The sequence below is a fragment of the Loxodonta africana genome, chromosome 11 (assembly GCF_030014295.1).
Source record: "Loxodonta africana isolate mLoxAfr1 chromosome 11, mLoxAfr1.hap2, whole genome shotgun sequence".
NCBI classification, from domain to species: domain Eukaryota; kingdom Metazoa; phylum Chordata; class Mammalia; order Proboscidea; family Elephantidae; genus Loxodonta; species Loxodonta africana.
In genome coordinates this window covers 101644433-101659794 of record NC_087352.1, presented here as the reverse complement: position 1 = coordinate 101659794, position 15362 = coordinate 101644433, and the positions used below count along the sequence as shown (strand labels likewise).

The following is a 15362-nucleotide window of genomic DNA, read 5'->3' as shown; positions in this document are numbered from 1 at the left end:
CTTTTTCTCTTCTGGGTTCGATAATCCATTGCAGTGGCCACAGAGAGCTCACAGACCATACTTAAAATTAAGTGGTTTATTAAGAAAGTAACAGGGTACAGCTCAGGATCAGGAAGCACGTAGGCAAAGTCTCCCTTCTTCAGTGCAGGAAGCTCTCTCACCTCCTCTCTGCTGTGCAGGCCTCCTCTCAGCCCTTGAGGACAGGCCTACTCTCAGACCCCTACTCTCAGGCCTCCTCTTGGCCCTCAGGACAGGTTCCCCCCAGCCCCTTCAGGGCAGGATTCTCTTGACCCTGCTGTCTGTCACTACTTACTCTGCGACAGGGCCTGTTCTGGGCCTGCTGCCACCAGCTCTGCCACTGGATCCCTTCTGGGCCCGTCGCTGTCATCAGTGTTATAGCCCTTGACCTGTGCTACAGTTCTTCAAAAGTGTTCCTTGCCTCCTCCTTCCTACTGCTTTTCTCCTCCTTTTTTCCTTCAGCTTCTTCCTGGTTCCTGTCATCTTCTGTCTGAAATATCTCTGGAGTTAGCTACCTACATCTGCAACTCCTCGTCACTTTTAAGGCATGGCCCTCCCACCAGGGCCACGAACTGATCAATCTCCTCTCGGGAGACCACAGATACTTGGTTTGCACAGTCTATTGACCAATCCCTACAAAGTGCATGTCAAGCACAGGGCAGCCTGCAGACCAAGGCCAGGCAAAAAGTATCAAACCGTCCTTATTTACAGCTTACCCAGGAAATGTCCATCAACCTGAACAGAAGTAACAAACCCTCTGAGGTAGAAAACTAGGACAAAGGTAACTCAAAGCTTAGGTGAAAATTCTCTAAAGCTGTTTTTCCAAAGAACCAAGGCAAAAGGCCACATGAAGGAACTCATTTCAGCACACCTGGGCCCAGGGTTCCATGGCCAGCCTAGAGTGGCAGGGAGCAAAGCCCCAGGCCAGCCCAAGAAGGTCTAACAAAAGACCGTCACACAGCTAAGACCCCAAAGAGCCATATCTTCTATATAAAGGTAAACTAGAATTAAACTCTTCCTCAAAGAAAACTGCTCATCTGGAAACTTCAGCATTTGGGGATACAGGTAAGAACAGATGTTCTATGTTGAGAATTCCCCAGGACTATCTAATGAACTTCTAGCATAGATTTTAATTTAAAGTGATCCTGGGACTAGGAATACTTCCAGAAGCAAGAAAAAAAACAAAGCAAATTCCTTCTTAAAGAATCCACCCTGAACACTGGTCACAAAGAATTTCCAGAAACAAAATTCTAAGAAATATGAGCTAGAAAGGGATCCGGATTGAAAATGATGATATAATTAGTATAGCAAGCACCTTAAAAACTAAAAAACTAGAAAACTCCATATACTTGGATATTAAGAACACCTCTAAAAGGATCTCCACAGGTCGAAGAAGGATCAAAATATAAATTAAAAAATATTTAGAAACTAAATGATAAAAATATTACTTGTTAAAACTTGTGAGATCTTCATAGACATATACAGAACACTCCACCAAATAGCAGCCGAGTGTACTTTCTTTTGCAAAACACATGGAACATTCTTCAAAATAGATCACATATTAGGCAACAAAGCAAGCCTTAACAGAATCCAAAACATCAAAATGTTACAGAGCATCTTTTCTGACCATAAAGCCATAAAACTAGAAATCAGTCAACAGAAAAAGCAAGGAAAAAAAATCAAATACATGGAAACCGAAAAACACCTTGCTCAAAAACTACTGGTATATAAAACAATCCAAGGACAGAATAAAGATATTCGCAGAAAAAATCAGAATGGAAACACATCCAGAACCTTTGGGACACAGCAAAAGCAATGCTCAGAGGTCAATATATAGCAATAAACGCACACACCCAAAAATAAGAAAGGGCCAAAATCAAAACATTAACCCTCAAACTTGAACAAACAGAAGAAGAGCAGCAAAAGAAGCACACAGGCACCGGAAGAAAGGAAATAATAAAAATTTAGGCAGAAATAAATGAAATAGAAAATTCAAAGCATTAACAAGACCAAAAGCTCGTTCTTTGAAAGTATCAACAAAATCGATAAACCACTGTACTCTAACAAATTTGAAAACCTAGAGGAAAGGGACAAATTTCTACAAATACGCTACCTAAACTAACACAAGCAGGGGTAGAACTACTAAACAAACCTATAACAAAAGGAGGGATTGAAGAGGTAATTTTAAAAAACTCCCAAAACAAAAAAAAGCCCTGGCCCTGACAACTTCACTGGAGAATTCTACCAAACTTTCATAGAAGAGTTAACATCACTACTACTAAAGGTATTTCAGAGCACCGAAAAGGATGGAATACTTCCAAACTCATTCTGTGAAGCCAGGATAACCCTGATACCAAAACCAGGTAAAGATGCCACAAAAAAGAAAATTACAGACCAATAACCCTCATGAACACAGAGATAAAAATCCTCAACAAAATTCCAGCCAACAGAATTCAACAGCATACCAAAAAAAATAATTCACCTTGACCAAGTGGGATTCATACCAGGTATGTAGGGATGGTTCAAAGTTACAGAAACACTCAATGTAATCCATCAACAAAAGATAAGAACCACAGGATCTTATCAATTGATGCAGAAAAGGCATTTGACAAAGTCCAAAACCCATTCATGATAAAAATTCTCAGCAAAATAGGAACAGAAGGGGAATTCCTCAACATAATAAAGGGCATTTATACAAAGCCAACAGCCAACATCATCCTATATGGAGAGAGTCTGAAAGGATTCCCCTTGAGAACGGGAACCTGACAAGAATGCCCTTTATCACCACTCTTATTCAACATTGTGCTGGAGGTCCTAGCCAGAGCAATTAGGCTAGATAAAGAAATAAACAGCATTCGAATTGGTAAGGAAGAAGTAAAAGTATCCCTATTTGCAGATGATATGATCTTAGAAAACCTCAAAGAATCCACAAGAAAACTACTGGAACTAATAGAAGAGTTCAGCAGAGTATCAGGATACAAGATAAACATACAAAAATCAGTTGGATTCCTCTACATCAGCAAAGAGAACTTTGAAGAGGAAATCACCAAATCAATACCATTTACAATACCCCCCAAGAAGATAAAATACTTAGGAATAATAAATCTAACCAGAGACATAAAAGACCTATACAAAGAAAACTACAATACACTACTGCAGGAAACCAGAAGAGACCTACGTAAGTGGAAAAACATATCTTGCTCACTGGTAAGAAGATTCAACATTGTGAAAATGTCAATTCTACCCAAATCAATCTACAAATACAATGCAATCCCAATCCAAATTCCAATGACATTTTTTAATGAGATGGAGAAACAAATCACCAATTTCATATGGAAAGGGAAGAGACCCCAAATAAGTAAAGCATTACGGAAGAAGAAGAACAAAGTGGGAAGCCTCACACTACCTGATTTTAGAACCGAGTAGTGAAAACAGGCTGGTACCGGTACAACAATAGATATACAGACTAACAGAACAGAATTGAGAATCCAGATGTAAATTCATCCACCTACGAGCAGCTGATACTTGACAAAGACCCAAAGGTGTTAAATGGGGAAAAGACAGTCAGTCTCTTTAGCAAATGGTGCTGGCATAACTGGATATCCATCTGCAAAAAAGTGAAACAAGATCCATACCTCTTACCATGTACAAAAACTAACTCAAAATGGATCAAAGACCTAAATATAAAATCTAAAACAATAAGGATCATGGTAAAAAAGAATAGGGACCACATTAGAAGCCCTAATACATGTCATAAACAGAATACAAACCATCACTAATAATGCACGAACACCAGAAGAGAAACTAAATAACTGGGAGTTCCTAAAAATCAAACACTTATGCTCACAATAAGACTTCACCAAAATAAGTAAAAAGACAACCAACAGACTGGGAAAAAATTTTTGGCTACGACATATTCGATCAGGTTCGAATCTATAAAATCTACAAGATACTGGAAAACTTCAACAACAAATAACCCAATTAAAAAATGGGCGAAGGATATGAACAGGCACTTCACCAAAGAAGACATTAAGGCAGCTAACAGATACATGAGGAAACGCTCACGATCATTAGCCATTAGAGAAATGCAAATCGCAACTACAATGATACCATCTCCTCCCAACAAGGCTAGCAATAATCCAAAATACACAAAATAATAGATGTTGGAGAGGTTATGGAGAGACTGGAACACTTACAGACTGCTGGTGGTCATGTAATGGTACAACCACTTTGGAAATCTATTTGTTGCTTCCTTAAAAAGCTAGAAATGGAAGTACCATACGATCCAGCAATCCCACTCCTTGGAATATATCCTAGAGAAATAAGAGCCCTCACATGAATAGATATGTGCACACCCATGTTCACTGCAGCACTGTTCACAATAGCAAAAACATGGAAACAACCTAGGTGCTCATCAATGGACGAATGGATGAACACATTATGGTATATTCACACAATGGAATACTACGCAATCATAAAGAACAACGATGAACCCTCATAACATGGATGAATCTGGAAGGCATTATGCTGAGTAAAATCAATCGCAAAAGGACAAATATAACACGACGGCAATAGTATAAGAATTCAACAAAAGGTTTAAACACAAAAGAAAACATTCTTTGACAGTTATGAGGATGGGAGGGAGGGAGAGGGGAATTCAATAACTAGATAGTAGACAAGAATTATTTTAGGTGAATGAATATACAACACACAATACAGGTGAAGTTGGCACAACTGGACTAAACCAAAAGCTAAGAAGTTTCCTGAACACAACCATACACTTCATGGGACAGAGTAGCAGGGGCACTGGTCTGGGAATCATGGTTTCAGGGGACATCTAGGTCAAATGTCATTACAAAGTTTATTAAGAAAATGTTCTGCACCCCACTTTGGTGAGTGGCGTCTGGGGCCTTAAAAGCTACCAAGCGGCCATCTAAGATGCATCAATTGGTCCCAACCCACTTGGAGCAAAGGAGAATGAAGAACACCAAAGACACAAGGAAAAGAAGAGTCTAAGAGACAGAAAGGGCCGCATAAACCAGAGACTCCATCAGCCTGAGAGCAGAAGAACTAGGCGGTGCCCAGCTACCACCAGTGACCGTCCTGACAGGGAACACAACAGAGTCCCTGATGGAGCAGGAGAAAAGTGGGATACAAGAACTCAGAATTAACTTAAAAAGGCCAGACTTAGTGGTCTGATTGAGACTAAGGGAACCCCTGAAGACATGCCCCCCGGACTCACTGTTAAACCAGAACTAAAACCATTCCCAAAGCCCACTCTTTAGAGAAAGATTAGACAGGACTACAAAACATAAAATAACACCCACAAAGAGTGTGTTTCTTAGTTCAAGTAGATACACAAGACTAAACAGGCAGCTTCTGTCCAGAGGCCAGATGAGAAGGCAGAAAGGGATAGGAGGTGGCTGAATGGACGCGAGAAACACGGAGCAGAAAGGCAGAGTGCACTGTTGCATTATAGGGACTACAACTAGGGTCACATAACTATGTATAAATTTTTGTATGAGAAATTAACTTGAGCTGTAAACTTTCACCTTAAGCCAAAAAAGAAAAAAAAAAAAAAACAAACTTGTGAGATCTGGGTAAAATTACTTAAGGGAGTGGAATGATACCATCTCTGTAAAATATTTAAAACAAGCAATGTAGTATTATATACTACTACGGTTGATTACGTGTAAGAAAAAGTTTAAACATATGTAGAGCAAGAACGCACACTAAACTTATAGTAGTGGTTATCTCTAGGGATGAAAGGAAGGGAATACAATTTTGGGTGGGGTTGGGAGGGCTTCATCTGTATCTGTAGCTTATTTCTAAACAGTAATATCTGAAGTAAATGTGCCAAAATGTTCATATCTATAAGTCTTGGTGGCTGGGACATGAGGGTTATTTTCTGTATCTGTATGTAAATTATTAAACTTTTCATAATTTAAAAGTTTTTGAAAATTATCATTTCCTGGAGTTAAATACAAAAAATGTTTAAGGACAGTAATTTTTTATAAACATCTGGATATTCATCCTAACCATTTATTCTAAACGAATTACTCAAAAAACAAGCAATATCTATAGGACAGAGACCCAAATATTTAAAAATATTTTTTAAAAGACATCACATAACCTTAACCAATATTAAGTGGAATACTCACATAGTAGTTGTCATTTATTTGAACCATTGGTGCATTTACACAGGCACCTAAACATTCCACCTCTATAAGAGTGAAAAGTTTGTCAGGTGTAGTCTCCCCAACCTTTATTCCTAAAAATATAAATGATCACTGTAAGGACTAGGTTGTATCTGAACACTGATTTTGTTTTAAAAAAAAACAGTGAACATATTACAGACATATACAAAAATCTTTCAGAGCATTAAATTTATTTTTTAAAAAACTGTATGATTATACTATAACATAATGCTAGACATATTACATTAGTATATTTAATACTTACAAAGTTAATTAAAATGACATGAAATCTAAAACTAATATACTCAACTATTATCAGAATTTATATCTTGTGGGGAAGGGGAATTTTGAGCAGACTTTAGCTGTTTTATATACTTCCATACTACCCATTTTTACCATATGCAAGTATGTTATATCCAACAACCACAAAATTAAAAGATACCTCCTCCTTTTACTTCACTTAACATAGTTAAAAATGCAGTAGTCACCATTTTATATGGAAAAAATGTCATTTCATTTTATAAATGCTACTATAACACCATATATTTGAAATCTCCCTTACTGAAGCATTCTTAACTACATACTTATCTGTTCTATGGCTCCTTTGGGAGGATATATATACAAGATACAGTCACTTTTATGAACCTCATGCTATTATATAAGAAGTTAAACTTAATTTTCCAAACAATGAAAATTTTAACGCTAGAAACTTTTCAAACATACTCGATGATTGGGAAAGAAAAGGTGAAAACTCAGTTTTGAGGCTGAGAACCAAGGACAAACAAACAAACAAAAAAAAAAACAGGAAGAAATAAGAGGGACAAACAAAAACCCACTGCCATCGAGTCAATTCTGACTCATAGCAAAAGACAGGAAGACAAAAATTTACCAGGGAAGTACAAATCCAGTAAAATGAAAGAAAAAAAAAAAAAAAAATGGTAGACATTGGAAAATTTAGGTAGAAACAGGTCAACTCTAGAAAGATAATTCTATTTTTCATAAAAGTTACAAATGTAACATATCTCATACCAAGCTTTCTCTGAATGGCCTCCAGTATGCTGTCAGAATCTCGAAGCATGCAAGGTGTGGTAGTGCAGACCTGAATGTGATACTTTCCAACTGGCTTTCGATTATACATTGTATAAAAAGTTGCTACTTCATATACTCTCATTGGCGGTACTTGTAAAATTTCTGCAACCTGAAACATTAGGAAAATTTTAAATAATTATGATGTTTATTGAATGAGCTTTAATCATGTCTTAAAATATGTAATTTTAATATTGTCTCAATTTTCTTTAAAAGCAGAGTACATACCTGTATCTGATAGTTGTGTGGTAGAAGGCAAGTCCTTCAATTTTCAGACACCTTACACTTAAACCACACAGGCCCCAGAGGCTAATGTTAGGCACTTTCTTCTCCCTTTACCCCACTCCTCACCTCCACAAAAGGATATTCTTTTTCTCTAAATCTTTAAATCCTGCATTATTAGGAATTTCTGCTTATATCATTTCAACTTTTATATTTCATAATTTAAATTCTCTAAATGGCAAAAATTTTGTGGCCAAACCCCAATACATGAAACAAGTAAATTTTTTAAACCCTGCACTGATTTTTTCAAAAAACCCTTGATGTTACTGGTGGTATATACTGCAAGCAAATGGTATGGAGACTTATGGTCCACATACATTCAATCCTGACTATGATCCTGCCTACAACTTTCCAAGTGATCTAATACCATTTATCAGATTTTAAAATGTCATATCTAGCATTCCTAAGAATTACACATTTATCTATGCCCTAACATGACATAATAGCTCATTAAATAGCATTTGAGGTGATAAATATGTTGAACTTCCTCATATCTATAATTCCAAAGGAAATATATTCTCAAAAGATATCTAATCTTGGCTCATTTGTGAAAGATCATAACTGTACTATTTAATTCAGTGATTCCAAACCAGGCAGGTACCTCTGAATCTGGGGGTGTCTCAAAATAAACATATTTGAGCCCCACCACTGAAGACTGTAATTGCTGTATCTGATATGATCATGTGATTTTTCTTTTTTATCCTGTTAATATGATGGGTTACACTGATTATTTTTTCAACAATGAACTAGTCTTACACCCACTGTCATCAAGCAGATTTCAACTCATGGTGGCCCCCTGTGTGTCACAGTAGTACTGCACTAATAGGGTTTTCAGGGGCTGTACTCTTACAGAAGTAGATTGCCGGACCTTTCTTCCATGGTGCCAGCCTTTCAGTTAGTAACCAAGTGCAAACCATTCACACCACCCAGGGACCTTGCGGATTATAACTGAATAAATCTGGAGTGAGGCCCTGATGTTTAACTTGAAAAAGTTCCCACAGAATTCTACCACTCACACCTTAGTGATGGTTACTGAACTAACACATGAGCTTTTGGAGATTGTTTTTGTTGTATGGTTGGGTTCTGCGGGAACAAACAGTGACATTAGTATAATGTCTCAAATGTAAAGTACAATGAATCGGATTATATTTTTCTATACGTGCTTTCCTGACTTTCCTCTACACACATCCAATTCTATGCAGAACAGAGCAATATTTTTGAAATGTTCTGACCTTAGTTTCTTATTTATTTTTCTCTGCAAATCTTACCATTTAGCAAGACTTCCAATATGCTTGTCATTATTAAACTTGCAAATATTAAAAAAAAAAAAAGATACCACAGGGCTTCAATATACATAAGACAAACTCTAACAGCACAGAAAAGAGAAATTGACAGTTCCACAATAATAGCAGGAGAGACTTCAACACACCACTCTCGGTAAAGGACAGAACATCTAGAAAGAAACTCAACAAAGATACAGAAGAGCTAAAGGGCACAATCAGCCAACCTGACCTCACAGACATACATACAACACTCCACCCAATACATGCAAAGTACACATTCTTTTCCAACACAGTGGAACTTTCTCCACAATAGACCACGTCTTAGGCCACAAAACAACCCCCCAAAAAATCCAAAATGTTGAGATAATACATAGTATCTTCTCTGACCACAATGCCATCAAAGTAGAAATTAACAATAGGAAGAGCAAGGAATGAAAATCAATTACATGGAAACTGAGTAACACCCTACTTAAAAATCACTATGAGGATGCAGGGCCAAGATGGCAGAGAAGTCAGATGCTTCCAGTGAACCCTCCTACAACAAAAACCTAAAACTACAAGTGAAATGATTATATTTATGACAAGCTAGGAGCCCTGAACATCAAAGGCAAGGTTAAAAAACGGACTGAGCAGAACAGGAAGGAGAGACGGTTCAGAAGTGGAGAGGAGTTGACAGACCTGAAGCGACAGGAGCCCTCAGTCACAACTCCCAGGAGTGACTGCTGCGGGCTGGTGGTAGCAGTTTCCTTAGGGAGAAGCAGCCAGCCACACGGTCTACTCATACCTCCGGAACCAGAGAACAGTGCTCTCGGCAGAAGCTAAGTACTTGTGTATATTGTACTGCACCCCCAACCCCCAAGGTGGTTTCAGTGGCTTTCAATTTCCCTGGGCCTGAGATAGGTCCCGCTGAGCACCCTGAGCCACTCTCCTCAGTTTGGAGAGGGAATAAATTCACAATTGGGGGAAAAGATAATCTGCCACCTCCACTAACCTGGGTACCTCAGGACAGAAGCAGCTCCTTTCATGGCATAAACGGTCCGTGGACTTTGAATACATTCCCCTCCTGCATGGACCTGTGTGAGCCTATTTCAGGAGAATAGGCCCTTGTTGGCAGGCTGCAACTGTTTCAGCGGTGCAAAGGAGAGGTGGGTGTTTGATGTTTCACACCACTTTGCCTATTAAATAGGGTCCTGACCTATCCACATCAGGGGCATAAGGAAGGACTGGTGGCTCCACATAGGTCACCCAGCCACCTGTGACAGGTCCAAGGATAACTGGTACCTCCCAGTCCTTACAACCAAAAGCACTGGGTGCCCATGGTCCTTCTGCAGAACCCAAGTACCTGTGCACTCCAGGGAACAGGAACGTGCTTTCCTCAGATACTCGGGGGATGGTTGTCAACCCCCTGCCTTGTTCAGACCATGACCCTCTGCTGCAACCAGGAACTGGTACCTACACCAATCACCCCTGCACCTCTAAGAATGTAGGGCAGAGCGTGTACCACACACATGATGACCAACCACCTAGACAGCTGAGCTGAATCCATACGAGAAAAGTGAATGGAATCCTAGACGCATATACCTGATAACAGCTCTAGCCAGCTGGTGACGGAACGTTAGAGCTTCGAAGGCAAAAAATACTCAACCTACCTCACTCAAGCAACCTATTTGGACATATCAAAACACAACAAAGAAGCTAGGATACAATAAAGCAAGCATAAACTAATACAATAACTTATAGGTGCCTCGGAGACAACAGTCAATATCAAATCACATAAAGAAGCAAACCATGATCACTTCAACAAGCTCTCAAAACAGAGCATCAAGGGATCGTTTGAATAAAGGTGCCTTCCCGGAATTACCAGGTGGAAAATTAAAAAGATTAATATACAGAACTCTTCAAGATATCAGCAACGAGATCAGGAAGGAGATCAGGAAGGAGATCAGGCAATGCGCAGGACAAGCCAAGGAACACACAGATAAAGCAGTTGAAGAAATTAAAAAGATTGTGCAAGAACATAACGAAAAATTTCATAAGATACAAGAATCCACAGAGAGACAGCAATAGGAAATTCAGAAGATTAACAAAAAAATTACAGAATTAGACAACTCAATAGAAAGTTAGAAGAGCAGAATTAAGCAAGTGGAAGGCAGAACTGGTAAGACTGAAGATGAAACACCTGACACCAATATATTTGAAGAAAAATGAGACAAAAGAATTTTTAAAAAATGAAGAAACCCTAAGAATCACATGGGACTCTATCAAGAGAAATAACCTACGAGTAATTGGAGGAACAGAACATGGAGGGACAACAAAAAATACAGAGAATTGTTGAAGATTTGTTGGCAGAAAATGTCTCTGATATTGTGAAAGATGGGAAGATATCTAAGATGCTCATCAAACTCCACACAAAGTAGATTTTAAAAGAAAGTCACCAACACATATTATAATCAAACTTGCCAAAACCAAAGACAAAGAATTTTAAGAGCAGCTAGGGATAAACAAAAAGTCACCTACAAAGGAGAATCAATAAGAATAAGCTTGGACTATTCGGCAGAAACCATGCAGGTAAGAAGGTAATGGGATGACTTATATGGAAAACTGAAGGAAAAAAACTGCCAGCCAAGAATCATATATCCAGCAAAACTGTTTATCAAATATGAAGGTGAAACTACAACATTTCCAGATAAACTAAAGTTTAGGGAATTCGTAAAAACCAAACCAAAACTAAAAGGAAATATTAAAGGGAGTTCTCTGGTTAGAAAATCAATAATATCAGATACGAGCACAACACTAGAGCACTGGACAGAGCAATCAGATATCAATACACATACGGAAATCAGAAAAATAAATCAAGATTAAAAAAATGTTCAAAACAGGGAAACAGCAATGTCATTATGCAAAAGAAGACAACGTTAAAGCAATAAAGAGAGACTAAAAAATGCAGTCATAGTTCTTTCATATGGAGAGGAAGACAAGGCAATATAAAGAAATAAAGTTAGGTTTAAACTTAGAAAAATAGGTGTAAATGTTAAGGTAACCACAAAGGAGACTAACAATCCTACTCATCAAAATAAAATACAAAAAAAAAATAAAGACTCAGCAGAAACAAAATCAACAACAATGAATAGGAAGAAAGAATATAAACTACTCAGCACAAAAATTTAAGTGGAAAAAAGAAACTATCAACAACACACAAAGAAAGACATCAAAGTGACAGTACTCAACTAATTAAAAAAAAGTTTTTTTTTAAACTCATACCTATTTATAATTACGCTTAATGTAAATGGACTAAATGCACCTATAAAGTCACAGAGAGCAGCAGAACAGATAAAAAACACGATCCGTCTATATGCTGTCTACAAGAAATACACATTAGACTTAAGAGACACAAACTAAAATTCAAAGGATGGAAAAAAATATATCCAGCAAACAACAATCAGAAAACAGCAGGAGTGGCAATATTAACTCATGAAAAAATAGACATTAAAGTTAAATCCACCAAAAAGGATAAAGAAGGGCATTAAAAAAACAAAACCCTCTGCCATCGAGTTGATTTTGACTCATAGCGACCCTATAGGACAGAGTAGAACTGCCCCACAGAGTTTCTGCGAAGGGCATTATATAATGATTAAAGGGACAATATACCAAGAGGATATCACCATATTAAATATTTATGCACTCAATGACAGGGCTGCAAGATAACATAAAGCAAACTCTAACGGAACCGAAAAGTGGGAGAGACAGCTCCACAATTATACTAGGAGACTTCAACACACCACTTTCAGTGAAGGACAGAACATCCAGAAAGAAGCTCAATGAAGATGCGGAAGATATAAATGCCACAATCAAACGACTAGACCTCACAGACATATACAGAACACTCTACCAAACAGCAGCCAAGTATACATTCTTTTCTAGTGCACATGGAACATTCCCTAGAATAGACCACATGTTAGGTCGTAAAGCAGCCTTAGCGGAATCCAAACCATTGAAATATTACAAAGTATCTTCTCTGATCATAAGGCCATAAAAGTAGAAATCAATAACAGAAAAAGCAGGAAAAGAAATCAAACATTTGGAAATGGAACAATACCCTGCTCAAAATGACTGGGTTATAGAAGACATCAAGGATAGAATAAAGATATTCACAGAATCCAATGAGAATGAAAACACTTCCTACCAGAACCTTTGTGACACAGCTAAATCAGTGTTCAGAGGCCAATTTACATAAATAAATGCACACATCCAAAAAGAAGGGCCAAAATCAAAGAATAATCCCTACAACTTGAACAAACAGAAAGGGAGCAACAAAACAAACCCTCAGGCACTAAAAGAAAGCAAATAATAAAAATTAGAGCAGAATTAAATGAAATAGAGAACAGAAAAACAGTGGAAAGAGTTAACAAGACCAAAAGCTGGTTCTATGAAAAAAATTAACAAAATTGATAAACCACTGGCCAAATGGACAAAAGAAAAACAGGAAAGGAAGCAAATAACTCAAATAAGAACTGAGATGTGCGATATTACAACAGACTCAATTGAAATTAAAAGAATCATATCAGATTACTACGAAAAATTGTACTCTTAACAAATTCGAAAACCTACAAGAAATGGAAGATTTCTAGAAACACACTACCTATCTAAACTAACACAAACAGAGGTAGAACAACTAAATAGACCCATAACAAAAGAAGAGATTGAAAGGTAATCAACCCCTCCCCTCACAAAAAACAAAAAAAAACTGGGCCCAGGCTGCTTCACCGCACAGTTCTACCAAACTTTCAAAGAGTTAACACCACTACTACGAAAGGTATTTCAGAGCATAGCAAAGGAAGGAACACTCCCAAACTCATTCTATGAAGCCAGCATATCCCTGATACCAAAACCAGGTAAAGACACCATAAAAAAAGAAAATTACAAACCTATATCCCTCATGAACGTAGATGCAAAAATCCTCAACAAAATTCTAGCCAAGAGAATTCAACAAAATATCAAAAAAATAATTCATACCAGATATGCAGGGACTATTCAAAATTAGAAAAACAATGTAATCTATCATATAAATAAAACAAAAGACAACAACCACATAATCTTCTCAATTGATGCAGAAAAGGCATTGGACAAAGTTCAACACCCATTCATGATAAAAACTCTCTGCAAAATACGAATAGAAAGAAAATTCCTCAACATAATAAAGGGCATTTATACAAAGCCAACAGCCAACATCATCTTTAATGGAGACAGTCTGAAAGCATTCCCCTGGAGATTGGAAACCAGAAAAGGATGCCCTTTATCTCCACTCTTATTCAACATTGTACTGGAGGTCCTAGCCAGAGCAATTAGGCATCCAGATTGCTGAGGAAGTAAAAGTAACTATTTGCAGATGACATATCTTCTACATAGAAAACCCTAATGAATCCTCAAGAAAACTACTGAAACTAATAGAGAAGTTCAGCAGTGTATAAGGATACAAGATAAACACACAAAAATCACATGGATTTCTCTACACCACCAACAAAGAGAACGTCAAAGAGGAAATCACCAAATCAATACCATTTACAATAGCCCCCAAGAAGATAAAATACGTAGGAATAAATATAACCAGACACGTGAAAGACCTATACGAAGAAAACTACAAGACACTACTATAAGAAACTAAAAGAGACCTGCCTAAGTGGAAAAACATACCTTTCTCATGGATAGGAAGATTTAACATTGTAAAAATGTCTATTCTTAAAAAAGCCCTCTATAGATAACAACGGAATTCCAATTCAAATTCTAATGACATTGTTTAATAAGATGGAGAAACAAATCACAAGCTTCACATGGAAGGAAAAGAGGCCCCGGATAAGTAAAGCACTACTGAAAAAGACGAACAAAGTGAGAGGCCTCACACTACCTGATTTTAGAACCTATTATACCGCCACAGTAGTCAAAAAAGCCAGGAACTTGTACAAGAACAGACACATTGACCAATGGAACAGAATTGAGAATCTAGACATAAATCCATCCACATCTGAGCAGCAGATATTTGACAAAGGCCCAGTCAGTTAAATGGGGAAAAGACAGTCTTTTTAACAAACGGTGCTGGCATAACTAGATACCATTTTCAAAAAAATGAAACAAGACCCATACCTCACACAATGCACAAAAACTAAATCCAAATGGATCAAAGACCTAAATATAAAATCTAATGCAATAAAAGATCACAGAAGAAAAAACAGGCAGAACAGTGGGGGCCCTAATATATGGCATGAACAGTATACAAAACCTTATTAACGATGCAGAAGAGAAACTAGATATCTGGGAGCTCCTAAAAATCAAAAATCTATACTCATCCAAAGACTTCACCAAAAGAGTCAAAACATTACCTGTAGACTGGGAAAAGGTTTTCAGCTATGAAATTTCCGAGCAGCGTCTGATCTCTAAAATCTACTTGATTCTGAAAAAACTCAACTACAAAAAGACAAATAATCCAATTAAAAAATGGGCA

At 37.5% G+C, this 15362-nt stretch overlaps 1 protein-coding gene across 1 annotated transcript in view; it reads right to left on the bottom strand.

Moving 5' to 3' along the window:
- NDUFV2 (NADH:ubiquinone oxidoreductase core subunit V2) overlaps positions 1-15362 on the bottom strand; it is a 68783-nt gene that overhangs the window by 12994 nt on the left and 40427 nt on the right. Inside the window, exons 5-6 of the mRNA XM_010586846.3 lie at positions 7245-7413; positions 6180-6289 (exon numbers count right to left, since the gene is read on the bottom strand). Of these exons, the coding sequence (XP_010585148.1) occupies positions 6180-6289; positions 7245-7413 (279 nt within the window). The remainder of the gene's footprint in view (positions 1-6179; positions 6290-7244; positions 7414-15362) is intronic.